The sequence below is a fragment of the Podarcis raffonei genome, chromosome 1 (genome assembly GCF_027172205.1).
Source record: "Podarcis raffonei isolate rPodRaf1 chromosome 1, rPodRaf1.pri, whole genome shotgun sequence".
Taxonomy (NCBI): domain Eukaryota; kingdom Metazoa; phylum Chordata; class Lepidosauria; order Squamata; family Lacertidae; genus Podarcis; species Podarcis raffonei.
In genome coordinates, this window is record NC_070602.1 from 49278794 (window position 1) to 49306394 (window position 27601).

Here is a 27601-nt window from a genome sequence, read left to right on the forward strand (position 1 = left end):
CAGGAAAATTTAGAACCGCCCAGTAGATGCAATTACGATTTGTGTACAAAGCACATACCACTTTGGCACCTGTCCTTATGTGCACATAAAGGTTTTCTTGCTCAGGGGCACATTTCATGACATTTAATAGCCTACACACAGTGGGAGAAAATCCTCAGAACTTGGAACGTGTGTGGCAGTGGTGGTGGTTGTGGGCTGATACTTGATTGGTAGGAAGAGCTTGTTTCCATTTAGAGTGAAGAGGGATCTTCAGAGCCAACCCTGTCTAATAGTTTCGCCACCAGCTCATATGTCCTTACACTGCAGCATACTTCCCAAGTGCATTTTTGGGGTCGAAATGTGGTTGACTCTCATTATAGTGATAAATCTAGATAGATTTCCTTCTTTTTGAAGCTCAAATTCAGTAGTTTTATCCTTCAAACTATAAATATTGGTGAATATCCTGTGGAGAATAGCAGTGGCGTCTGCACAGAGTACAGTGGTACCTCGGGTTACGAACTTAATTCGTTCCAGAGGTCCATTCTTAACCCAAAACCATTCTTAACCTTAGGTGCGCTTTTGCTAATGGGGCCTCCCGCTGCTGCTGTGCAACTTCTGTTTGCATCCCAGGGTAAAGTTTGTAACCCAAGGTACTACTTCCGGGTTAGCGGAGTTTGTAAGCCCCACATACCACTGTATTTGGGAGCAAGGGGAGAAATAAATTTGCTTGGTCAGAGTCTGGGGTTCTTGGAGAGTCAGGACCATGTAATTTACTTTTCATGTTGACAGTCACTTTTACATCACCTAGCAAAATGCAACTTTTGAATGACATGAACTTTGGAACTACACAAATCTTTTAGAACTGTCCAATTTCCCCCTCTGCCTGTTTTGGTCCTGGCTGCCCATTAAATAAAGCGCAGCTGGAGGCCTTGAGCTAGGAGCCTTCTCTCAGCTCATGCTGCAGTCTAAGGACCTATGAGCTGGTGGCGAAATGATTAGACAGGGTTGGCTTTGTGCTTGGCAATAGCTGAAGCCCCACATAGTCCTGACAAAACATGCATGCAATTGCATTCAGGTAAACAAAATTAAAAAATTAGGATGATTTTAAGAAATCAGGAAATTGAAGGTTACTCCTTCTAGGGTTCAGATAATCAGGTTGGGAGTACAGTCATACCTCGGGTTGAATACGCTTCGAGTTGAGCACGTTCAAATCGCGCTCTGCGGCAACCCGGAAGTAACGGAGTGCGTTACTTCTGGGTTTTGCCACTTGCCCATGCGCAGACGCTCAAAATGATGTCAGAAGCGGCGAAAAGCGACGCACGCATGTGCAGACGTGCCATCGCTAGTTACGTTTGCTTCTAGATGCGAACGGGGCTCCAGAACGGATCCCATTCATATCTAGAGGTACCACTGTACATGCTTCTGCAGTGAGTATTTTTTTAAAAAAAGAAAGTTATATGCATCCTGAACAGTAGCTGAAAAATACAATCTAGTCAATTATCCACTCAATTAATATCCATTAACTGTCATGGAACAAGTTTTAGTTTTTCCATAGAACAATTAGACCACTATTATTGAGCACTAATGGAAAAGTGTTTCATTCCTCTTTAAACTTAATTGTAATTATCACATCTTACTATTGCAGTAAGTTCTCTTTGGAATATTTTAACAACAACATTAATGCACTTCCTACTGCTAGAAGTATGAAGCTTAAATCTTCTTTCTTAATGCTATTCAGTCATGATGTAAACTTTTTCTCATGAATTTTTAGTATTTACAAGCTACTGGAGATTTGATCAAATCGTAACTGCATGCTTACAGGCTCACAGCACAATCCTATATGTGTCGACTCAGAAGCAAGCTTCATAATGGTTCCTGGGGCTTGCTCCCAGGAAATCTGTGTATAGGATTATGATTTAAAGTGTTCCAATGCTGATTTTCTGATTGATCTTTAAAATAATGGCAGCATTGCAAGCGTGTGCTGCTGTCTATCTGCACAATATCTTTATACATATCATACCCGATTTATACTTTATGTAAGACAGCGAGAACTCTTCTACTGCTTCCTCCTGCCACACTGACATAGGAAGAACAGGAATTGCAGACACAACCTTCATGCTAAGAATTATCATTGCAGAGCACAGAACTTCAGTCAAATTATGAGACGCTTCCCTTTTGTTAACCTTTTCAGTTGGAGACGCCCCACCAGCAGCTTTACACTATTAACACTAACACTGAATGCTTGTTCTTTAAAGAACAGATGAAAAGGATAAACTAATGTGAATGATTTAACACGATCGCAAATAGCTTCAGAGGTGCAGAAGAAAAAGCTTTTGCCATTTATTCCATGTACACAATAATTAAGACCATAAGAAGGTCCCTGCTGGATCAGACTAAAGATCCATTTAGTCCAGCATGCTGCTCTCACTGTGTTCTATAGGAAGACCAGAAGCAGGGCCCCTGATTCCTATCACCATGATTCACATAATGAAAAGCTGGGGGGTGGGGTGGAATCTTTCCTACACAACACATTTTTCAAAGTCTTTGATGGCAATACTGGTGAGAAAATAAATGAAAAAATCCTACACAGAAAGTTTGAATAAAGTCTTTTAGGGTTTTTATTTTCTCAACTTATATGTAAGCTTTATTCTGCCATCATTTCTAATGAGCAAACTGTAGTTCATAAGCATCATAGGAACTGGTCAAGTAAAATACAGTGGTACCCCGCAAGACGAACGCCTCGGAAGACGAAAAACTCGCTAGACGAAGGAGTTTTTCATTTTCTTAGCCGCTTCGCAAGACACATTTCCCTATGGGCTTGCTTCGCAAAACGAAGCTTGCCCCGCAAGCTCCGGGGATAGCGGGGAAGCACAGCGCATCTTCCCCGCTGTCCCCGGACCTCTTTTGAAGCAAGGGGCGGCAGGGAGAAGATCGCTTCTCCCCGTTGCCAGCCCCGCAATCTCCGGGGACAGAGGGGAAGGCGCGCGCACCTTCCCCTCTCTCCCCGGACCCCTTTTGAACCAAGGGGCGGCAACGGGGAGAAGCGATCTTCTCCCCTCCGCCCCTTGCTTCAAAAGAGGGGACAGAGGGGAAGGCGCGCGCGCCTTCCCCTCTGTCCCCAGAGATTGCGGGGCAGGCAACGGGGAGAAGCAATCTTCTCCCTGCCGCCCCTTGCTTTAAACAGGTCCGGGGACAGAGGGGAAGGCGCCCGGCGCTTCCCCTCTGTCCCCGGACGGTCTCCATAGGAACGCATTGATTGATTTTCAATGCATTCCTATGGGAAACCGTGCTTCGCAAGACGAAAAACTCGCAAGAAGAAAAAACTTGCGGAACGAATTAATTTCGTCTTGCGAGGCACTACTGTAATTTAAATGCCTCTTACGATGAAGTTAACTTCACTTGTGTGAAGGAAAGTTTTACCTCAGTAACCTCAGAACTCAGCTTACACACCTAGAGCTTAAAGCAAACAGGTATATAGTGGTCATATGGTAGACTCTATGTACTGGGACATTCGAAAGGCACTCACCAAATGCTCCTAGCGGTAATGCTATAATAGACTGGATTGTCTTATGGACTGGTAACTGATCAGCAGCTAGCTAAAATATAGAGAGAACAGGTTTATGAATAGTTTTCAGTTATCAATGGAAAAAAACAATGAAGTCTACTAAGTAATAATAATAATAATAATTTATTATTTATACCCCACCCATCTGGCTGGGTTTCCCCAGCCACTCTGGGCGGCTTCCAATAAAACACTAAAATACGATAACCTATTAAACATTAAAAGCTTCCCTAAACAAGGCTGCCTTCAGATGTCTTCTAAAAGTTTGGAAGTTATTTTTCTCTTTGACATCTGATGGGAGGGCGTTCCATAGGGCAGGTGCCGCTACCAAGAGGGCCCTCTGCCTGGTTCCCTGTAACTTTGCTTTTCGCAGCAAGGGAACCGCCAGAAGGCCCTCGGCGCTGGACCTCAGTGTCCGGGCAGAATGATGGAGGTGGAGATGCTCCTTCAGGTATACTGGACCGAGGCCGTTTAGGGCTTTAAAGGTCAGCACCAACACTTTGAATTGTGCTCGGAAACATACTGGGAGCCAGTGTAGGTCTTTCACTAAGGTTTTGTTTTAGGACTAGCATTATTCCAGTCCACACTTGGTTGATGTGTCATGCTTGGGGGGGGGGGAACTTTAGCTGCTGCTAGTTTTAATTAATGGTTTTGAAAGTGTGTTTTGTTTTGGTTTTTTTGTATATATTGGTTTGTTATGGTGTCTGTGTGTTTAAGATCTTTTTGCAACCTGCCTTGTAAGAGCAATGTGCCCTGAAATGCTGATTAGAAATTCATTTAATACATACATTTAACTTGTACTGTATATAAATAAACTAGTCAGGGTGAGCAGTAAGTATGAAGATGACACCAAATTATTCAGGATCGCAAAAAGTCAAGTAAACTGAATCGCTCCAAGATACTCTCTCCAAATTAAGTGAAATGGCAACAAAATGGCAAACAAGATTTCAGGTAAGTGACACATAATGGAGTGAAAAATTCCAGTGAGCTTCAAGCCATGAAGGCACACACACACTCAACATTTCCATTCCTCTACATGGCTTTGTTGGAGGAAAGAAGGATCAGTCAAAAAGTCTACAGCAGTTTCCTCTAAAACAGGCTTCCTCAACCTCGGCCCTCCAGATGTTTTTGAGACTACAATTCCCATCATCCCTGACCACTGGTCCTGCTAGCTAGGGATCATGGGAGTTGTAGGCCAAAAACATCTGGAGGGCCGAGGTTGAGGAAGCCTGCTATAAAGGATCAATGACACTAATATCTATGTCCCCCTCTGTTTTTTACATTTTGATTTGATCATACACAGTACTTATACTGGTGCCACAAGTAACAGGAATACATCAGTGTTCAGTGTAAGGTTTGGGTGAATCTTGTGATGTGATTATTACTAATCGGAATTGGTATGTTTTATAACTGCGCAAATCGGGGCTGTTTGAGCCAACTTCAGTTCACTGGCAGCTAGAGCTACTGGGTTGACCCAGGTTCCCTAGGAACTTAGTGTTCTGATGTAGTAATTGCTAATTTGCGGTCCCTTATCTCTTGAGTCTGGTACCAAAAACTCAAGAACACCCCCTTGCATTCCCAAATCAGTAGAGGAACATCTTGCAGTTGGGCCTGTCATGGGGTTCATCTTCTGACTAGTTCTGGAAATTTCAATAAAACTCTGGGATTAGTTGAGGGCAGGTTGTGCTGTCTCTGTGAGAACTGGTATAAAATATCTCTCCCTCATAGATTTCTTGCCCCCTGCCAGCCATTAGCCCTCCTGCTGCTGTGAAGTTATTGCTTGAGTTATTTCTGCTAGCTATTTCTCCTTGCCTGATTTCCTGAAGCTGTGTTCAAGACCAGTTTTGTCAAGCCACTTCTCACTGGGGGGCCTGGAAAGTGGTGGAAATAAGTATTCTAGCCTAAGCTAATTATTATTTTCTTGGTGTGTGCCTGTACTGAGATTCAAATGTTCTTAAAATTCTAATTTGGCTTATCTTTATTTGTTGCATTGAGTTACAGGATCTTGTATTGCTGCTATAGACTTTTGGGTGAGTTATTGCAAAATTGGACTTCATGATTTACGGAAGGTACCTTTTCAGGGTTCCCACCCATCCTTTTGTAGTTGGAGATTTCAGGGGAGAAATTGCTGTGGTGCCTCTCCTCCTCTGTGAGTTCCTTGAAGCTAGTTTCCCAAAGTGGGGCTCCTGACGGTTCATTAATCTCAGCATGTGAAGGCAGTCTACGTTTAGATGGTGTGTTATTTTCAAATTGGGAACCCCCATATGACACTCAATTCCTATCTTTTTATGCAATCCTTCAGAACACTGGTGTACTTCCACTATAACATTATGCTTCTTTTTAAAAAAACAACCCCAAAACAAAACTATTTTTATTGGAATTTTCAATATTCTAACACTATATTGAAGAATTCCCATTAGAGCATATAACAGCCACAAGTAACCATGAAAGAACTATCAGGTCATACATCCCTTGTTCTATATCATTCATTTGTTAAAAACCAAAAAAAAGATGTACATAAATAGTGCTCAAGTTCATCTTTTTAACCGTATCAAATTCAATCCTATGTGTAAAAATTTCACCTCCTGTGACACAGACATAAGTTTTTGTTCATTTTTGCTAAAAGGCAGCCACTTGTCCACTGGAAAAATTACATTGTCTTAGTGGTTTATAAAATTATCTACAACCCGATCTTCCATAGCTTTTAAATTATAGCAACAAAACCGAGATTATCTTAATTGTAAGTGGACTGTAAATGAAACCTCCCTTTGACATTATGATTGTTTTGCAAGCCGGTCATAGTCTCAAAAGCAGGTTTCATTTACAGTCCACTTACCATTAAAATAATCTCAGTTTTGTTGCTATAATCCAATTCTCAAAGTACAGTACATTACTATTTGAATTGGAAGGCATGGTATATTCTCTAGACTGTTCTTGAAAACACCAGCACACAAAAGCAAGAAAATGCTCTACCAAGACTTATAACATATTATTTCTACTCGAATATAATATAATTGTTTTTGAAATGCACTAAATTCTTTGCTTCATTATTCCTGCCTAGTAGACTGTTCTAAACATTTATTGTTTTTTTCAGCAAAAATGCATTTGCTCCAAGCATTCATCCATAATATTCAATTCTTATATTACTGGCCCTATCCTTTCAAAGGAATGGCTTTGACTTAATGTTGCAGATTAAGAATGGATTCTCGATATATCCTTAAATATCGGTTCAGAGCACCACTATTGCAGAACAGAAATATCTAAATTCTATCCTCTTGTGGCTTCGCCTGAAGATAGGCAAGTTTCTCAAAAAGTCAAAGGTGATGTGGTATAATACAAGCATTATTTCTGGTGGCATGCACATTCATACCACAATAGTCTGTAGTAAAACCATTTTTCAGGTTTTTAGATGCTTCAAAAAATTACAAACCTGCTGCAAAAAGCAACAGTTGGGGCAAAATAAAAGAGCATATATACTACATGAAAGGAAGTGCCCATGAAGTGCCCTTCAATCTTCAAAACACTCTATTGCCTGCTTCCAGTATTGGAAATCAGGTTATGTCACATCACAGATAGCTGTTAGGCAATCTGATTGTTTATAAGTATTGTTATGGGAGGTACCCAAGACAGCTAACAGTAGTGATGTTTTGTACCTATGTTGCGATGTATTACTTAATTTTAGGATGAGAGATAAAGGGGGAAAATATTCCAAGTCTTCAGTCACTGCTGCACATGCACTCTCCTCTGATTTACGAGGACAACTGCCCCAATGAGCAAAACCAAAAGTTGACTTCAATCTACAAAGAAAGCATAGGAGCTCCAAAACCAACACCACAAGTCTCCCCTTCTCCATTGCTATTAGAATGTCAAAAGTAAATAATCCAAAGTGTACCATTGTATCAACACACATAAGGGGAAGATCCATGGGCAATTTTGACAAATGAGTCAATCACCTGATGCCTTTCATATAATGTCAGGTGCTTCAAAGTTCAAACTGCAGCTTGAACTCAAGCCAGGAATACAAAGAAAGAATTTCTTTTTATTGTCAAAAAACAGGCAGCATTTCTGTTATATCTGCTTTTAGCACTATGGGACCACAGAGCTAAGTTCTGAGAAAAGTCTGTGCCTACTGCCTTTTAAAAAGGAAACAGAGCCTTCTCTCCAATTTTAGAATTAATCACATAGCATTAAGATTAGAGATAATCAATTATTTACCCATGATCATAATGCTTAGAATGGCGATAACAGATCTGATATCATGTCAGGTGACAACTGTGGGCTGTAAGATATGGATTGTCCAAAGTGACCTAGCAGGACACATTCAGAGGCTTGGCAGGCCCAATTAGGCTTGTTGGCTATATTTCCTACAACGGATCTACATGAAACACTTTGAGAGCTTGATATTCATGAGGTGTATCCTCTAATTACCATCAATGTGAAGAGTACTTGACATCTAGTACCAGATACAGGTAAGCCTATCTGACATTTCATGTTCAAAAAGTTCAGCCCAACTCATAATGACATAAGTGAAAAGATCAGAGATAAAGCCGTAAGTCATTTTGGTTTGTTTCTAGCATACAGGTTAGGAAAATTGGAGGTCTATGTGTGATCACCACATGTATTACTTCGCATTGTAGGTTAACACACATTCCACATTAGAATAATACCTTTATTTCTGTGAGAAGAGCTTGGAAGGTCAACATTCTGAAATTAGCTTTTAAATTAGCTTTTCAAATCACCTAGATCATGTGACAATATATTTTGTACATCACTATTCAAAATTAGCTGACCCTATAAACAACTGGAACCTTTACTCCTTTTACTTGAATGGGTAAGTTCAAAATCCCTGAACTTTCTTGCTACATTTCATCATAAACTTTTACAGCATATTTTTTGAAATAAGATGTGCCATGCCCATCTGGACCCCACCATGATTAGGAGTAAAGATGCATTAATTTGTATAGGAGTATTATATTTTTCCATTTTCTGCTCCATGGGGCTGATAATATCTGTTCCTCCTTCATGTCTCATTCCATTAGCAGACAGTCAAGATTTTACTCTATACATTCCCTTTATTTACAATATTTTAACCACTATTTATAAAAAGATTCCAGTGTGATGTGACTAAAACTCATTTGCACAACCCAAGCAAAATTTAAAACCAGCAAATGTAAGACAAAAGAAAAATCTGAAAAACTAAAGCAGAAGAGGGCAAAATTCCCAAAATCTCTGAATTGAGCTAATATCCAGTAATGTATTTGAATTCAGATGCAGAGGAGCAGAGTGTGGGAACAGTCTGCTGGGAGGTAAGCTGCAGGTATAAGGAGGGTTCAGCACCTCCATCTATACAATCCTTTTACTCTAGCAATCAGATTCTAACCTACCAGTTTGTTTATTTCAAATAATTTACAATATATCCTGTTCTTCCTCCCCAAGGATATCAATACAGCATGCAATACAAACTGAAAAACAAAGTACCACCAAACTCACAGCACGCTACAATAGCTTAGAGACCGTAAAGACTTATAAGAAGTTTAACTGGCCTCCTAAACATAAGCAATGAAAAGGCATACACCACGAGGGCTGGCCTGGATTACATAAACTGTCTACTAGGATCAGAATTTAGATAGTAAAATGGCACGTTAGTGGCTCAAAATTGTACAAAGAACCAACTTGCCAACTGTTTAAGAAGGCACTTCTGCACTAGTTGCAACATTCCACTGTGTGTAGTACAGAGGAAGTGAAAAAAACCTGCCAACTATAACTAATCGGTTGTTATGATGATGATGATGATGATGATGAGACTCAGTTCCTCAGAAACCAACTAGCCCTACAGTGTGACCCAAGAGAAGTGATGAAAATCCAAAGAGGACTGTGCATGTTTGCATAACTTTGCTGACTCTGCCCCTGGTTTTGGCATGCTTTGTGTCGGCATGCTGATGCAAAGGAGGTCCTGCCTCCATCCAGGCTGGTCAACCCTCTGTCCACACCTGAACCCCACTGGGAATGGCAGGTGAAATGTTTTACTTTAGAAATGTTGATGGACTCCCATATAAATATACTTGTCTTTCTGGCTGTTTTATCACTTAAAGTTGATCAACAGATCTAACCATAACTGTTGTCTTTTCAGCTCTCTAGAAATACCCAGCTTGAACTTCATAGGAAAAATCCCAAGATTCTTTGCCAGAAGACTACAAAGTGGGGTGGGGGGTGCTACCTCATTAAATGCTGAAGGATTACAGTCAAATACCCTATTAGAATTCATGCTATTTCCCTTAATACTAGAAGTGATTTAATTAGCCACTGGAATATACACAAATGACTAGTGTACATAAATAGAAAAGACATCAACAATGGCACTTAAAAATAAAAATCCTCTTAATACACAGATAAACCGCTTAATTATTTTCACACTAGGTAACTATATAAATTGTTTCATCCATTCCAGGCTTTGAACATATTTAAATAATTACTAATCAAAATTAATTAAAATTTTCCAACAGGGACAGTTCAGTTCATTAGTATGAAGATAAATGCACTACACTCTGCTTGATAGGAACAAACAATTTAGTAACTGCTGTTTAATGTCATTGACTGCAAGTTAACACAATGAAAGAGCACTGCATAAGGAATATAAATACTAAAACAAATTTTAAAGGAGTTCTTAATTTTTGTCCCTTTGCATACTTATTAGAAGGACCACTTACCATATCATCAATGGCAGTCATTGAAGACTGGTGCAGACTCAGGGGAGCCAGGTGTCCTTACCCATGTGGCTGCCGGCACTGTTAACAATCTTGGCCAGTTGCAGGGTGCTCTGCGAAGTCCCACCAAAACTTAAATTCAAATCGGCCAATCATGGCCAGTCTAGGGGGAATGGGTTTGGAGGAAGACTTGGGGGAGCCTGTCTTCACTCAGGTCCACTTCCACACCTTACATACCTGCTATACTGTGAGTGGGCAATGCACTCGGCAATGGACCATGGGAAAAGTTTTGTCCGGAGGCCCAGACATGGACTAATAGGCCATAAAACTTCCCAAATGGCAGCCTAGCAGGTCTTCCCCATTTGATCTGCATCATGGGGGGATCCTTTAACCCAAGATCGACCATGACAGGCAATCAGCAAGCAATCAGGCTAGGCTGATTCAGGATACATATCAAGTGCCTATTGCCAAAAGCCTTCTTACATCTTGTAACCAATAAAGTTGTGGCCATTTTAGTCCAAAACTGTTGCCCTGTCTTTATTGGTAATTGCACACTGTTGGACCCCAGTGAAGCCGGGCTCACTGCCTCTGAACTCACACTGCTCTTGTCTACATAGAAACAGCAAAAGGAAAACTAATCGAATGTGCATTGGCATAGATCGTTATAACTATTTATTGTGTGCACAAGTTAAGTTGCAAAGTTTTATTACTTCAAAGAAACAGGAAGAAAGAAGTTAATATATTTGAATATGAATACTTTGCTTTCAGAGAGCAGCAAAACACAATCCCGCCCACCCCCATGTTTTGAAGTTTTCCTTGCAAAATAGATTTTGAGTGACAAGAGCTGACGGGAGGAAAATATCTCCCACTCAATTCAATGGAGAAGAAAAACACACTTTAAAAATGCCCCCTGCACTGCTGGGCACATTGTAGAATAAGAGATTGGGGATGACCCTAACCTTACACCTAAACTCAATCACATCAACACCTGTCTATAAACTCCAGACAGGAAGCTTGAAATGACAGTGCACACAGCACAAGAGTATCTCTTTCCAGTTGGGTATACTTGAAGCTCTGCTGATGGAAGCTTTGGCATTTCCCACAAAAGTCTTGCCTCAGAACACAGAGAAACTTGAGCACACTGAAAACACTTCTCAAGTTTAACGTTTCAAGCTACCCTGCTTCAGAACTCCAAACACAAGTACTCAACATAACTGGGGCATCTTCCTGTCACCATTAATTCATGCTAGACTTTCTTAGTTGTGCAAAGGAAGATCTTCAACTATGGGTCCTTATAAGGTTAGGCTACTGTTAGGCCATTTTTGGTGCAAAAAATAAAATGTTGCTCAGGTTGCATCACAGGGATTGAAAAATACAAAACTAAACTAACTGCTAGGTTCTACTCTTTTCAGAGGGAGAACACCTAAGCTTCTCTGCCCCTGATGTTTTTGGTGCCTTTTTGTACCAAGGACAGCAAAGCAAGTCCTTTTAACAATTCCCACATTCCATCTTAAGACTGTTACAAACCCTGCCATATAATTTAATCACCTGTATGGTTAGGGGAGCAGTCTAGTAAAGAACTGCTTTCTATTTGTGGTCTTGTTTGAACTGTGCAGCAGTTCATTCAGCCCAAAATAAGAGAGTAAGATTCACTATGACAATAAGGCACTCTCTGCAGATGACACTCTGCATGTGCCCTGGAACTTCATAGTCCTGGAACTTCAATCAACAGATGAATGGACAATGAACGGATTCACTATAATTGCACAGACGAAGCAAACCTGAGTATACCACTGGCTGCCCTCAGTGAAAGATTACCTGTTCTCATGGGATTGAGAGGCCAAGAACTCCATAAGTATGCTAATGCATAATTTTACATGTGATCATTTGTCAGCTGCCAACACAAGCTCAAGCCACCATTTGCTCTCCATTAGCCCTGGTGAGAACAGAAGCCTCTTTCCAACTGGCACTAACCCAAATCACTAACAAGCAAATCACAATCTAGAGGGAAATGTTATCAGTCTGAAATTATGAATTCAATACAAGTTGCATGTTGTTCACTCACTCCAAATCATCTTCAAAATGAGTCTCTCTCTCTCTCTCTCTCTCTCTCTCTCTCTCTCTCTCTCACACACACACACACACACACACACACACACACAGACGTGTTTATAACCTTACATGTACTGATGTTTCGCAGTTGGAGGATCCTGCAGTCTAATTCAGAGAGTCGAATCGAACCTGAAACCGAACCTGGAAACCGGTTCAGAGAGCGTTGTTTCAGAGAAGCAGCTAAATCCAACTCTAAAGTATCTCAGATTCCTTGACTCATATTGAACTTCTTGAAACAAACCAGTAACTGGCTCAAAGTAAGTAGTTCATTATCAAGTACTCAAGTAGTGTAAAAAGGTGTTTCTGAAAGACTTCCTGCAACTTTGGGCCAAATTACATGCAATGTTCAGGCTCATCCACACTTCCTTTTGTGCCGTGTGTCTAGGCAAAAGGTCTGGGCTTTCCAAGTCTGTCTGATTTTATTTTTTTTAATTTTTTTTGTCCCAGCACTTTCCCCAGGAAACCCCACATTTTACCACTGAATTGGAGCAAACAGCAATGGGCTTTCCCCTCAGATTGCTGTTTGTAACAATTCAGTAGTAAAAGCGCTGGGACAAAAACAAGCAAACAATTCCATCACCGACCTGGAAAGTGCAGACTTATGACTAGAAAGTGCAGAACAAAGGTAAGTTTGGATGACCCCTTAGTCGTGTATATCTGCTCTAAAACAAATCAATGGTCTTTTAAACCGAGGGTATTGTTTTTGTTTGTTATTTATAGAATCATCGAATCTTAGAGTTGGAAGGGATTCAAGGGTCATCTAGTCCAAGCAAGCCCCTGCAATGCAGGAATCTCAGCTAAAGCATCCATGACAGATGGCTATCCAATCCAAAAATTATGCTATATATTTTTGTCTTTTTATATTGTAAACCACCCTATGGCCTTCAGATGAAGGGTGATATAGAAATTTAATAAATTAAAAATTAAATGCAAAGAGTTTGGGAGCAAATAGCATGAGACCTGAACCAGACCAGGACCCTAATGTGCAAAGAATGTGGCTTTAATCCTTTTGCCCTCCCCACTGTGGGCTGATACAGATCAGGGTCCCTGCACCCACAGTTTGTATAACCAAAAACCACCTCTTTTGGGAAATGCAAATTTTAGGTATGGTGACCTTGATCTAGATCAGGCCGCAGTATGTATTTGTGAGAGGAGGAGGGAGTTAGAGCCCAGGATCCCAATCTGATTTAAGTCTCCACACTGGCTACTGGTCAAAACAAAAACAAAAAGACTCCCTTCAATTATGGATTGAACTATGTGGCTAATATCACTTTGAAGTGTGGCCCTAAATAAGAAAGAAGGAAGAAGCCAGGATTCTAGGACTGGAACATTTGTTAAGGAGAAACAAAAAGCTACAAGTCATCTAACTAAAACATAGGTCAAACTGGAACTCTTATATACGCCAGATAAAGTATTCAGTGTAACTGATTTTCAACCAAACACCTGGTAGTTCAGATGATAATCCAGAGCTACTTTTTGAACAAAATTCCAAGAGGAGAAATTTCATCACAGCTTTTTATCAACAACATCAATCTCTGCAGAAGTAAAACTATAAAGTATAGAGGAAGCACAATAAAATCAGATCCAAACAAAGATCAGACAACCAAGATGTTTATGCCTGGTATATCTAATATGCTTTTAAATATTTGCTATGCCATACTAGGCTGAGATTCCTACCCATATCTCTTAAACTGTTTATATATAAACAGCTCTCAGCAATGTATTTCTTTGGTGCAATAAGTGACCCTTATTTTGATACAAATGAATACAGAAAGGCTCTCGCCATTGCCTTTTGGATTCCAGCCAACATGCCTAATATAGCTATTCAATTAGAAAGAGAATAAGGGTTGAAGGCTAGCCTAGATACTGTTGATAACATGACTGGCTACCAGCCAAAGTTAATTTTTTTAAAAAAAAAACAGACGACATAACATTCACTGACGGTACAGATCTTCTTTTCAAATAATGTGACCAAAACAAGAGATATCTCTTGTATGCTCATCTGTGAGCTTCCCAAGTTCATCTGATGAACCAGAGTTAGAGCATTGGACTTCAGTCTTATATCACAAGGGTTAGCTTCATGAAACAGTACCTTAGATCATTAAAAAAATCTCTCCATTCTCTACTCTTTTGACCAGTAGATTATCTGAATTGCTATGAGAAGAATACTACCCAGAGTAGAAGGTCAAACACTAAATAAGCAGACTTTTGCTTGTTCAATAGAACACTCCCCCTTCCTCTCCTCCTCTGTGCCCTCCAAATCTGACTGAAGGGGCTCCCCAAACCTCTGAAACAGATTTGGGGTGTGTGGGGAGAAGAAGAAAAGATTTGTTTCGCAGGCAGAGAAGTCCATTCACACACTGTTGAATACAACTTTCTGTGTCTAAGCAATTGATAAAAACATCAGAACAGCCAATTAAGCATGGGGCGATCTGAGGAAATTCTTGAACCACCTGATAATATTCATTTTTCTTCTTTCCATTGCTTTTCTTTATTTCCTAACATAAATTATCTTTCCTCTACAATGGAAAGGCAGACTGGGTCCCAAATGGTAACTGGGACTGAAATGTTATCAGATTTCTCTTAACATGCCCCTTATGCAAGAAAGAAAAATAGCTGTAATGAAATGGGACTTACCTGACCAGTGCCCAGTAGTACTTCCTGATCTGTCTGTGCATGTCTCACTCACTGGCCTAAAAACAGTCTCCCAGCCTCCGGTAGCATATCGCCAGTTCTGAGATTCCAAAATTAGCGTCCTTTGAGTACCATATGCAATCATGAAGCAGTAGACTACATGATGAAGTTGGCAACCATAACCACAGCCTTTGTTGATATTACAAACTAGTTTCTTGGCTTTACTACAATCCTTAGGGTTCTACAAATGAGAAAGTAGACATGAAGACATTATAGACACAAAAGAAATAATTTTTTCAGAGCAAATGAGAACTATCATAAATTATATAGCAATTATCATAATTCATATGCAGATACAGTAATAGACTTCTGCTCCGTCAAAATTTTATGCACATTCTTCAGTAAGCTAATATAAAACAAAATGATTTTATGATTTTAAATTACTGTTTTATTTCTGAATTCATCAGAATTATAACTTTTGGTCTCAATGCTCACGTGCCACCAATACTGCTTTGAAAGTGGAATGTTCCCCATTGCAGATGGCTACTTTCCAAATTTCTTAGCTTGCTTCAGTGAACATGCTTATATAACCACCCACCCATCCTACTGCAATTCTGCCTGTATTGTTAACACTAAACAAATGTTAATTGTTTGTATGTTAATTTTTGTATATCAAGGACAAAGAAACAGATGTATGAATAAAAAGACAAGTCCAGGAGAACAAAGAGCTTTGTGGCTTAAAGACTAACACATTTATTGTGGCATAAGCTTGAAATTTGTTGGTCCTTAAGGAGTCTCAAGAATCTGTTCAGCAGATACAGACCTGGATGCTACCCTCTCTGGAGACTATTACAATGGAAGGTCCAGGAGAGTAGTAAAACTTACATGCACATACTAACATTCTCTCACACACATGCACAAATGCAGATGCGCGCACACACACACACACACACACACACACACATCATAGTTTTCAAAAAGGATGTTAAGGATCTGGTGTATAATGGAGGGGATTACTTGAGTTTGTGGTACAACATGAAGTGAGAATTGGTTTACTCAAATCTGGAGTTGGATCAAGGAGACCCAAGCTCAAAATCCCAATCCAACAGTGCTGAGATCAAAGTTCTCTGAAAAGAACTTTTGACTTAAATTTGAGAGCGCAAACTCCTGAACTGGGGTCATTTTGTGATCTCTCCCTTCCCCCATTATTTTAGTGTTGTTATTTATGGAAACAGAGATCTTCTCAGAAGCCACTGGTGCCAATATTTTACCCAGGATGCTTGGAAACTGCATCATTTGATAGCATCAGGTAGCGGGGAGTAAAGTGGCCAGCAGCAAAAATGAGAGGGAAGTACCACTCTTGCCACGAGTTATGTGCTCCCTAAAATTTTGAAGGTCTCCCCCTTGCAATTGCCAAAATCCACCATTTGTGAATGGGTTAGAATTACCATGCAAATATAAGGCTCAATGCTTGACCTTGAGCAAGTTACCATCTTTCAGCCTAACCTGGTCTAAAACACTGCTATGAGAATAAAATTGAATAACAGTTTTCTGGGGAAGGCAATACAAATGGGGTATTAAATAAATCAAGTTAAAATCAAAACAAATATAGGCAGCAATTAAGAAAAGGAAGTCTGGTTGATTCGGCTGTAGTCATGGACTTCTTGTCCTTTCCAGTTCTTCCTGGGTGACACTTTAAAATCCAACTGTTCATTTAACATTTATCTGCCTTTCCTGCACCACCTATCCTCTTGTCTACAGTCTGTTCTCCTCTAAGGCACAAGGTACAGTGGAACCTCGTGTTACGTACCGTCCTCCTTGCAAATGCTTCAGGTAACAAGCTCCGCTAAACCGGAAGTAGGTGCTCCTGGTAGCAAACTTTGCCCTGGGGTGCAAGCGGAAGTCGCATGCCGGAGGCGCACGTGCAGTGGAAGACCCCATTAGCGAAAGTGCGCCTCATGTTAAAAACGGTTTCAGGATAAGAACGGACCTCCGGAACAAATTAAGTTCGTAACTGGAGGTACCACTGTACTGTGTCTTTGCAATACCACTTTCTATTGCACATTATACCCACCCCCATGGAAATTTGTACCAGGTCAGAGACATGTTTTCCACTTCCTACAAAAATGAACCGAGTTGGATTATTACCAACATGACTCATTTTAGGGAGCCATACTTCACATGGCATGGTGCATACTCTGCATACAAGAAGGTTGCATCTCAGGTAGAGAATAGATGGGATTCCTTTTGCTGTCTGCTTTGCATTATCTAATTGTTTGTGTTAGGTTTTAGTGAGGTTGTTTATCAATACTGTATTGCTTCTATTTATTTTGTTCCATATTACTTTGGGTACTACAGTGGTACCTCGGGTTACATACGCTTCAGGTTACATACGCTTCAAGTTAGAGACTCCGCTAACCCAGAAATAGTGCTTCAGGTTAAGAACTTTGCTTCAGGATGAGAACAGAAATCGTGCTCTGGCAGCGCGGCAGCAGCAGGAGGCCACATTAGCTAAAGTGCTTCAGGTTAAGAACAGTTTCAGGTTAAGTACGGACCTCCGGAACGAATTAAGTACTTAACCCGAGGTACCACTGTATTGGCAAAGTGCCAGTTTTAGAAAATTAAAAGTTTTAAATGCATAGCCACACAATCAAACACAATTTTCATGACTCAAAGAAACATGTTAATAACCTTCCCGTGACATTTCATGATTCTTTGCACATACCAGAATCAGTGTACAAGCACATACCAGTGAAATATATACACCAATGTAGTACAGTATTTTTAAAATACTTTCTTTATTGAAAAATAAATCCCCTAGCATAAAATCCCCTGGACCTACCTATCTGAAATTTAGCAGGGTTAATCCACTCTTTTGGGGGCTATCTTTTCTTCTAATTTGATGCACTCATGTGTAAAAACCTAATAGTTGTGTCTGGTTTGGTTTCCCAACGCAAGAGAATGGGACTACAGTGGTACCTTGGGTTAAGTACTTAATTCGTTCCAGAGGTCAGTTCTTAACCTGAAACTGTTCTTAACCTGAAGCACCACTTTAGCTAATGGGGCCTCCCACTGCTGCCGCGCCGCCAGAGCATGATTTCTGTTCTCATCCTGAAGCAAAGTTCTTAACCCGAGGTACTATTTCTGGGTTGGTGGAGTCCGTAACCTGAAGCGTATGTAACCTGAAGCATATATAACCCAAGGTACCACTGTACAATATTTGGATTACTAGATCACTCCAAAGCAAATCAGGGCCAGATCTAGATCTGGACCACCAGATGCTGAGCTATGTCCAGAAGTCATATCCCAGGAAATAGTGTTCACTACTGACCTTGATGTTACCCTGTAGGTGGTCTTGTAGATCAGTGAAGTATGAGGTTGGTGTTGGTCATCAACACTACGGGCTCTGACAGTAATTAGAATGTATTAGCTATGTTTTAGCTGCTGCTGCTGCTTGTCTATGGTTTGCATCCAAACTGAGTTCCACTTTGACAATAGGACTTCCACTTCCTGTCCTCCTCCCTGCAGCCTCCCACATGTTTTAGAAGGTGGGGGACCCTCCACAGCAATTCTGGGGAAGCACGTGGTGCTGTAGGGGGAGAGGAGAGGAAGAAGTCCCATTATCCAAGCAGATCTCCATTTGGGCAATGCTGGATTCAACTTTATTATTATTTCTTTAAAAAAATATTCTATTTCTTACTGATTTTCAATGTCGCTAGCTGCCTTGAGTGGTGAATAAATGAGATATGATTATTCTATAATAAAATAAATACCAACTGCAGCACTTCAAAGTTAACTTCTTTTTCAGGTTAACTTCTTTTAGATATCTATCTATTTTAGATATCTTTTAGATATCAGATATCTAACACTACTCATTGAAATGCTAAGTTTATACAGAATGCTTTCTCCCCCTTTAAACAATTTAAGAGAAATGCATGTTTTTGAATGATCATGTATTACAACAGCAACAGGAAAGCTCTGGCCTACAGACCTAATTAAGCCTGGCAAAGATGCCAACTTTGTTCACAAAGCTGTTTCCCACAAAGCATGTCTACCTGTCCCACACCTGACATCAGATGTGATATGACGTGGGGCGGGGGGCACAGGTGAAGACACAGCTGCCAGTGCACAATCAGGAGCATTAAAAAACACTCCAAACTGTGCATTTGCAAGGCAGGCTTGCTGTCAGTGCTGATGAGCTGATCAGCAGTGAGAGAAAGCCTGTTGGGATCAGCTTCGCTACCAAGTTCCCCATTGTTACTTCAATCCTTGGCTTTTCTTTTGCTGCATAATTTGCTATGCTACAAAGGAAAACTGGGTTGCCTTTTGTCATAGTAACATCAGGTGACTGACAGCTGGGCAGGCTCTGGCCAGCTGCTGAAGTGGCACAGCAGGATTGAGGGAACCCACGATCCAGCTCAGACTGTATCTAGTTTTCAACGTGTTTTAAGGTATTCACATGTATTCTAATTTTTTTAAAAAAATTCAACTAAAGCTTTTAGATTATATGAATGTTGTTCAAGTAAGCAGACCTGAACATTTTTCTAATATTTTCTAATCAAAATTTTCTGCTCAAGTGCTACTGAAAGAACTTTTCAGATCTTTATACAACATGAACATTAACATGTATATGTTTTATTTACTGAATATAAATGAAACAAATACACCCTAATAACCATTTGTTTAAGGCACTGGAAACTACAAATTCAAAATTCTGCAGAGAACGTACATTATGATACTTCAGTTTTGCAGGAACTCAGCTTAATGAAGAGAAAAAGAAGACTATTAAATTGTATCTGACACTGCTCATGCCATACAAACAATATAAGTGAACCAGTGGTGGCATCTGCTAATGGAAGGGAAGAGGAGGGAATTCCATGCCATCTTCTACATTGTTCAGGAAGGTTCCCCGACTCTCTGGAGCTGATTGTCAGGGGCACTGGAGACAGCAGGAGGAAATGGCAAAAATAACCTTTCTTCTTCCATTACCTGATGCCTCACTTGCATTGTTTGATTGCTTTGGCCCAAGCCCTTCCATGAGCACAAGAATACCAAATGGATTCCACCCATAATGAATTGATATTGAAATAAAATTGAGCAAATGGAATGGTCACAATCCTAGCAAAATATGAAATCAAGTTGTAATTAACTTTTATGCCAGCTCAGGCTGGCAATATATTTAACCAAAAAAACAAGTCAAGAAAACAAGCCTCTGAAGAGAGCAAGTCAGACCCAACCAGCAGTGGCAATAGAAAGAATCGCTCTGGTGAATGGGATTATTATTGACTAAATTTGTATACTGTCCTTCATTCATAGATCTCCCCTGGAGAGGAGGCAGTAGACTTTCTAGGATACCACCACCAGGAGATGTCACCCCTATCAGAGGAATGTCCTTCAGCCCAATCCAGAAACAAGAATTCACAGTAAGAATTCCATTTTTTTTCAAGCAATCATCCCTAGAGAGCACTGCTCTATATGCATATTAAAATTGGAATGGTAGCATTTTTCAATGGCTTTTAACTTATCTAAATACTTTTAAGGAAAATGTATTACATGAGTTGTCTAGTGTCTTTTGAAAACTAATGCACTTCAAATTTTTACATGGTCACAATTCCATAATACTGACTGCTTTGTTTAGAATCATGAGGCAGAATTTTAGAGATAAGATTTAAATTACCACAAACGTGGCAAAACCAAGTTCAAATTGCTTGCATATTATACAGCTTAACTGCTGATTTGTAACCATTTCTATCAAGATGCAAACTGAAATGATACTACAACTTCCAACAAACTTCCTTAAGAAGTATGCAAAATATTCCCAAGAATATAATAAAGTTCAAATTTTTTTCAATTGTTTACTTTAAATTTTAAAATGAGGTGCCAATTGTACAACATGTTAATATAAAGCAGATATGTCTATTAAAGCATACATTTGCTAATGATTTGCGGACAATTATTTGGCAAATTCTTAGCATTACTGATTTTTTATGACTTAAGCATTAACAACAGACAGTTTCTCATGTCGACAAGTCTTGTGTAAAGACCTCCACACCCCAGCCTACCTCACTGGACCCCCAGCTTCTCAGTCCTCTGGACCGTGGCTGCTCTCACTTTAGTCCTAAAGCATGTTTCCTAAAAATGCAATTACAATAGTTCTACTCAGAAGATCCATTGAGTTCACTGGGGCTTATTCTGAGGTCAGCAGGTATAAGTTTGCCACTTTAGCTATATCATTCCAGAATTATTTAAATATGCACATGTATAAAGGTAAAGGTAAAGGGATCCCTTGACCATTAGGTCCAGTCGTGGCCGACTCTGGGGTTGCGGCACTCATCTCCCTTTATTGGCCGAGGGAGCCGGCGTACAGCTTCCAGATCATGTGGCCAGCATGACAAAGCCACTTCTGGCAAACCAGAGCAGCGCACGGAAATGCCATTTACCTTCCCTCTGGAGCGGTACCTATTTATCTACTTGCACTTTGACGTGCTTTCGAACTGCTAGGGGGGCAGGAGCAGGGACCAAGCAACGGGAGCTCACCCCGTCATGGGGATTCGAACTGCTGACCTTCTGATCGGCAAGTCCTAGGCTCTGTGGTTTAACCCACAGCGTCACCTGCGTCCCATGCACATGTATAGAGCAGCCTCATTTGGAAAATCATGCTCCCTCAGGAGATCATCTTGCCCACTGTTTTAGTCTTGAACATAAAAGCCTTCCTTAAAATGTTCTTCAACATGAAAAAACCTAAGGTCCTCCAGATGTTACTGGAGTACAACTCCCATCATACCTGGCCATTGGCTATGATGGCTGGTGCTGATGGCGAGTTGGGAGTCCAACAACCTCTAGAAGGCCATGGGTTCTGCACCTCTACATTAATTTGCTTCTCAATATGTGTACCAAGGCACACATACACACACACAAACATACCTCTTCTTAAAATAATTCTACATACTTTTTCTGATTAGAACTAATCTCGATGTCAGAAAAAGTACTACATGAAGTGTCTCTAAGGTCATGTTTGAAAGGGCACTTCCTTCTCTCTTGCAGTAGTACCATGATTTTCAAAGATGTCACCAGAAAAGTATTTGCCATGGGAGAACCAAGCATAACAGCCTGGATACTATGGTCACTATGTCCTTTTAACCATAAAGGCAGTGACTGATGGGCCACGGACTTATGGAATTTGCATATGTGATTCAATCCAAAAGAACATACCTTACAAATTTCCCTCAAAGTCTGAGAAAAAATGTTATCTAGACATAATACTGAACAGCCAAAGAGATTTTCTTCTTTTTAATTTAGTAAAAAATGATAAAACCAGAAAGTATATTGATGAAAGGTATAGCAATTTCTCATAGCTAAGTGACTGGAAATGCACTTCAACAGAAATTGAACACAAACAGCAAATAAATTTGATCTATAAAACTTACCAAATGCTCTCTTACTTAATGTCCAAACACATATTAAATAAACTAATTTCATTATTTTAATGACTAAAGTTGCTTTAACCCTGATAAATACATATATTTTTCTGGTGCCTTATGTACTCTCACACTGCTCTATATTAGCGTGAATTAAATGTTCCTTCAGGAAATCCTACTTTAATTTCTTTCTATTCAAGGACACTTTCTCCATAATTCTTACCTGAAGGTAAGTTATTCTCCTCTGTACCAGCTCTGTCAAATCTTTGGCTTCTTTTTCTCGCCAATCACCTGCTCCATCTGTTTGACTGAGGTAGTACAAATCTGTCATTATTGACCTGTTTTTTAAAAAAGCAAACAAACAACCTTAGTGGCTAACTTAACTAATCAGAAGAATCACTGGCAAAATGAAAAGTAAATGAGGATTATAAGATCTTAAAATAGGAATTTTAAAAAATCGATTTCCCTCCACTTCCAGAGCCAAATATCTGTATGTGCACATGTATTCACCTTCAATAAATTTAGCAATCTCAAATTGATTTAAGCAAAATATTTGAACAGTTTAGGGATGAGAAAACCAAGCTCACACACATGCACAGACAGAATTGGAATTGATTTCCCCTAAGCACCAAAAACAATATTCATAATAAAACAAATCTTTTGGTGCAGGTAGAGCAACATAATAATCTCTCTTGAAAGCCAAAATGAGTTGCTACCATCAAACATTAAGAAAATATGCATATAGGTTTAATACACAATCTCCCTGCTGTTTAAAGTATTATGAAAAGTTTTCAGTTTACAGATAGCAGGCAGAGGTGGACTAAAAACCAGTACTCTGGTCCATTGAGAATATCACGGAAAGGTGTCAGCAAAAGAGAAGAAAGCATAGGTTCATGGTGGAAATTATAGGCAGTTAGGTAATCAGCAGACTAACTCAATATTGTTGAAAAAGACACAAACCATCAGTGCATACTAATAAATTTAGTTCTGAGCAGTAACCAACTCAAACCACTCAATCCATTTTGGGGGGAGGTGACAGACAAAAAACTATGATTGTGTATAATTATATCCAGAGTTCATAGCTTAGTTAAAAACTACTTGATCGTCACACAAGAAATTGTACCCTAACTAGTATCCATACATTTGTTTCAAGAACAACCAAAAAATCACTGAAGATGCATACAATCTGTATGATAAATGAACAGTTAGAATGGCTGCTCCACAGTAATGAAAGTTCCTTCTCAGCAGGCTTACAAATTCTGAACACATTTTAGAAGTGCTGCAGGTTCTTACTATTTGGGCTAAGATAGGACTGGGAACCTTTGGCCCTCCAGATGTTGAAGTACAACTCCATTCTGCCCTAGCAAGCAAGGCCAATTGCTAGGGAGTATAGGAAATGTAGTTCGGCAACACCTGAAAGGCCACAGGTTCCTCACACCTGTGCTAGACCTTAGCCAACTAGTAATAGACCCCAAAGCCCACAAAATTATATCTAAAGCCTCGCCCTTTTCCCCCTAAGCAGTTTCAGAGGGTGCCTTCTTTGCCTTTACTTAGGGATTATTCATGGCTCTCCCATTCATACAGAATGCAAAGAAGGGGTAAAGGTGTTGATACAGACCTGGCTATATTTATTACCTATTTGTTCCAGACAAATTCATGTTTGTTACAGATAAGTAACAGGAAAATATCTCCAGTGATTGTATACTTTTCCTGCCCTTGCATAAATAAATAAATAACTGGCAGCTGGTCAAATCAACATCCACTCCCTCAAAAAAAATCTCAGTGAAATTCTCTATCATCATGATAGGCTGGGCTGTGCAGTGCTGAGAATAACTTTGAGCACAATATGTCTATGTGCTACTTGCCATGTACCAACATGAATGGCATTGGAGTGCATGTCGGAGAATGCCTGATGTGAACTTCACCTGAGCTAAGCCCAGGACAAACACTCTCAATGGGTTAAGGACAGATTCAACTAGGCTTGCACAAAAACTCAGCAGGGCAGCTGCCTGGGATTCAAGAGATAGCTGTGAATTGTCAACAGACTAATATTGCCAAATCCCAGAATGCAAAGAATACATCCTGAAGGAGAATGGCAGAGGAAGGAAAAACAGAATCAAAGCTTAAAGTGACACACAGAGGTCCTATGGTGATGGCAGCAACAATGTTCTCTAAAATTTCCTGGCTAACAATATCCAGAATTACTCAACAGGACTCCCACAAATCTTTGCCATATCCTGCAACTGCATTCCCAACATCTCATAGTATATTGTATCAAATCCAAAATACGAACAGGGCACAATGTTCCCTATCACTATTTTAGTGGAGGATCAATAATTGCCCAATAAATACAGTTATAAGGTAAAATCAGCATGTCAAAGGCTCAATAAACCATAAGACCCTGAGTGCAACTGAATAGGAATTCATGGTCAGTATCAGCTTTCATGGAGTTACATAATCTACTCAAGCAGCCGCATAATCTTCATTATAGGGTATTTTTAAAATCACATTAGGTAAACAAATTAGATGCAATTGGTCTGTTCAATTATTAGAGAATCTCAAGTTATTTTAGGACTAAATAGTACCTGCCCCCCCCCAAATTTGTCTGCTATAATCTTAATGCATGATCCATCTCAGGTTCAGCAAGCCTTTTGCATGCAGAGAATGGCACTGGGCTTAGGGCTCTGGTTGCCCTAGTAAATGCAAACCTCAGGAGACAGAACTATAGTTCAATGGTAGCGCACATACTTTGTATTCAAAAGGTCTCATATTCAATGCCTGGCACCACCAATTAAAAGAATCAGATAACAAGTGACGGGTAGGAGTGATGGAAATGTACTCTGCCAGAAATACTAGGCAACGACCAGAAGTTAAGATTAAACTGGGTAGATGGACATGGTCTGACATGGTATGAAACAGTTTCCAATGATCTCAATGTGCCAGGCCATTATTTAGATATGCCCAGGGGGGTGTTAAATATGTGTTAGTGTGTAAGTGGAAGTAAGTGGAGATAAATTGCACCTTAGTCTACAAAATTTAGAACAGGTTTGACATCTAAACATTTGCACTGCAAATAAGCGTTTAGCTGTACTTGCTTTCACTTTATACTGAATGAAACAAATAAATCTTTAGTAAAAGCAGGGATTATTGTGTTTAATATATATAACATATAACATTAAGGTCATCAACATCGGTAGCAAGTATTTTCACCAACTCAGAAATCCAATCTGCATCTGGAGCCAATCACATACATCTGCAAAACATCATAGAAGTATCAGCTTTACAGAAATGACCAGGGTTGTAAATAATGATCCACATGCTATTAACTTTAATGCCAGATCTAGATCAGGCAAATTTAATATGTTCTTGTTGTCAAGGTAAGTGTACAGTTACTGAACATTCAGGTAAACAAATTAATCCAGTTAGAACGCAAGACTGGCAAAAAATATATCATTTTCAGTATTACAGCCGACTTAGATTTGGTTTTATAGCTTATGAGATTTTTGCACCTTGGCAGTTATTCTCATGATGAAATATACACCCATACAGACCACCTCTTTGGATTGATATCCAAAGAAATCAATTTAGTATAAGGCAACAAATTATATAGCTTTATTTTGTATAACTTTTAACAGGCCAAAGAGGAAATTCCTTAGTGTAGTCTCATGAGGCTACCAAAATTTTTGTTATGTGAAATTAAGTTCTCAAGTTTAATTGCAAATATCATTTTCTATTATTCTCTCTATGTTCCAGAACCAGTCATATATATAAAGATTGCTAAATGAAAATATAGGTGCCCAAGCCACCAATATTAGAGGAAACATACAAAGTTGAGGAACATGTGGTTCCAAAAAAAGGAGTATGACCTTCAGAGTCACGGCTGATTAAGACATCTAATATGCAAGATTCTAAGCAAAGCCCATATATTCAAAAAATAAAAGCATCCCTATAGTAACCCCTTCATAACAACAACAACAACAAACTGGTCTGGTGGACAATGCCTCAGTCGAGGAGCTCACAATGAAAACGTTTCTCTCCACTGTCTATGGAGGCACACTGTTTGGAGGGATGACAACAGTCCTCAACAGACATTTACTGAACTTTGCAGTACAGAATGGTATGCTAAAACACAATCCTAAACACCCACTATAGTAAGCCTGCAACTTATGTGGCAGTTATGTCCCATGGATCATACCTAAAGACAAAAGCACATATTTGCAAGACTTGCACGGGCAAGGGCAGAAGGTGGGAGAGTATCTATTTTCTCCTCCATTTTGCTTTTAAAATTTTTTACCTCCCATTGCAAAACTACAGGGCTGTGAGGTTTCCCTTGCTTGTCAGGGGAATGCTGAGGGAACAATAGGACTTTAGATCCCAAGGATCCAGTGTCCCCCCATAACAGCCTTCCAACATGCCACTTTCGTTCTCCTACCTGGAACATCAACAGTGAAGGAGCAATGGCAGCAGAGCTTTTCATCATGCACAGGGGCCTCAGGGGGGGCATCCCTCCCATAGGCTGAGAAAGAAAGTCACAAATATCCAAGAATGCCCCAGATGCCCTCTCAGACAGTTTAGAACTGCTCCCTTAATTCAGAGTTTAGCTCTTAAAATCAGCTAATGGAATGGTTTGGATGCTTCTGATTACAAACATTTGCCCTAGGGCTTACTGGTGAAGGGCGGGTAGTAATAATAATAGTAGTAGTAAGGAAGACACTACATGGGGCAATACTTTTAAAAATAGATGCTGAAAGAAAGAAGAGACACCATCACAATTTTATGCTCTAGTTTCTCTTTATTTTTTACATTTAGAGTTTCTGCATTCATGGCTGGCAATATGGTATTTTATAGTATGACTTTTGTAGAAAGGGTTTGAGAAAGTTTTGTGTCACACATACAGAAAAACCTGGGTGCTGTCAACTAAAGGTCTGAAACAATGACTTGAATCCTAACAAGAGCAAGCAGTATCCTGCTTGCAGAGGACACTTAATAAAATAATAATAAATAAATAATATTATTATTTGTACCCCACCCATATCACTGGGTTGCCCTAGCCGCTCTGGGCAGCTTCCAGCATATATAATTTTTAAAAAAAAACTTCCCTATACAGGGCTGCCTTCAGATGTCTCCTAAAGGTTGTATACTTATCTCATTCATATCTGAGGTGGGCACCACTACCAAGAAGGCCCCTCTGC

The 27601-nt window shown here is 39.8% G+C and overlaps 1 protein-coding gene across 1 annotated transcript in view; it reads right to left on the minus strand.

Annotated features, from left to right (window-relative positions):
- Nucleotides 1–27601, minus strand: part of FUT8 (fucosyltransferase 8) — a 91893-nt gene that overhangs the window by 24952 nt on the left and 39340 nt on the right. Inside the window, exons 5-6 of the mRNA XM_053385883.1 lie at nt 22633–22747; nt 14995–15232 (exon numbers count right to left, since the gene is read on the minus strand). Of these exons, the coding sequence (XP_053241858.1) occupies nt 14995–15232; nt 22633–22747 (353 nt within the window). The remainder of the gene's footprint in view (nt 1–14994; nt 15233–22632; nt 22748–27601) is intronic.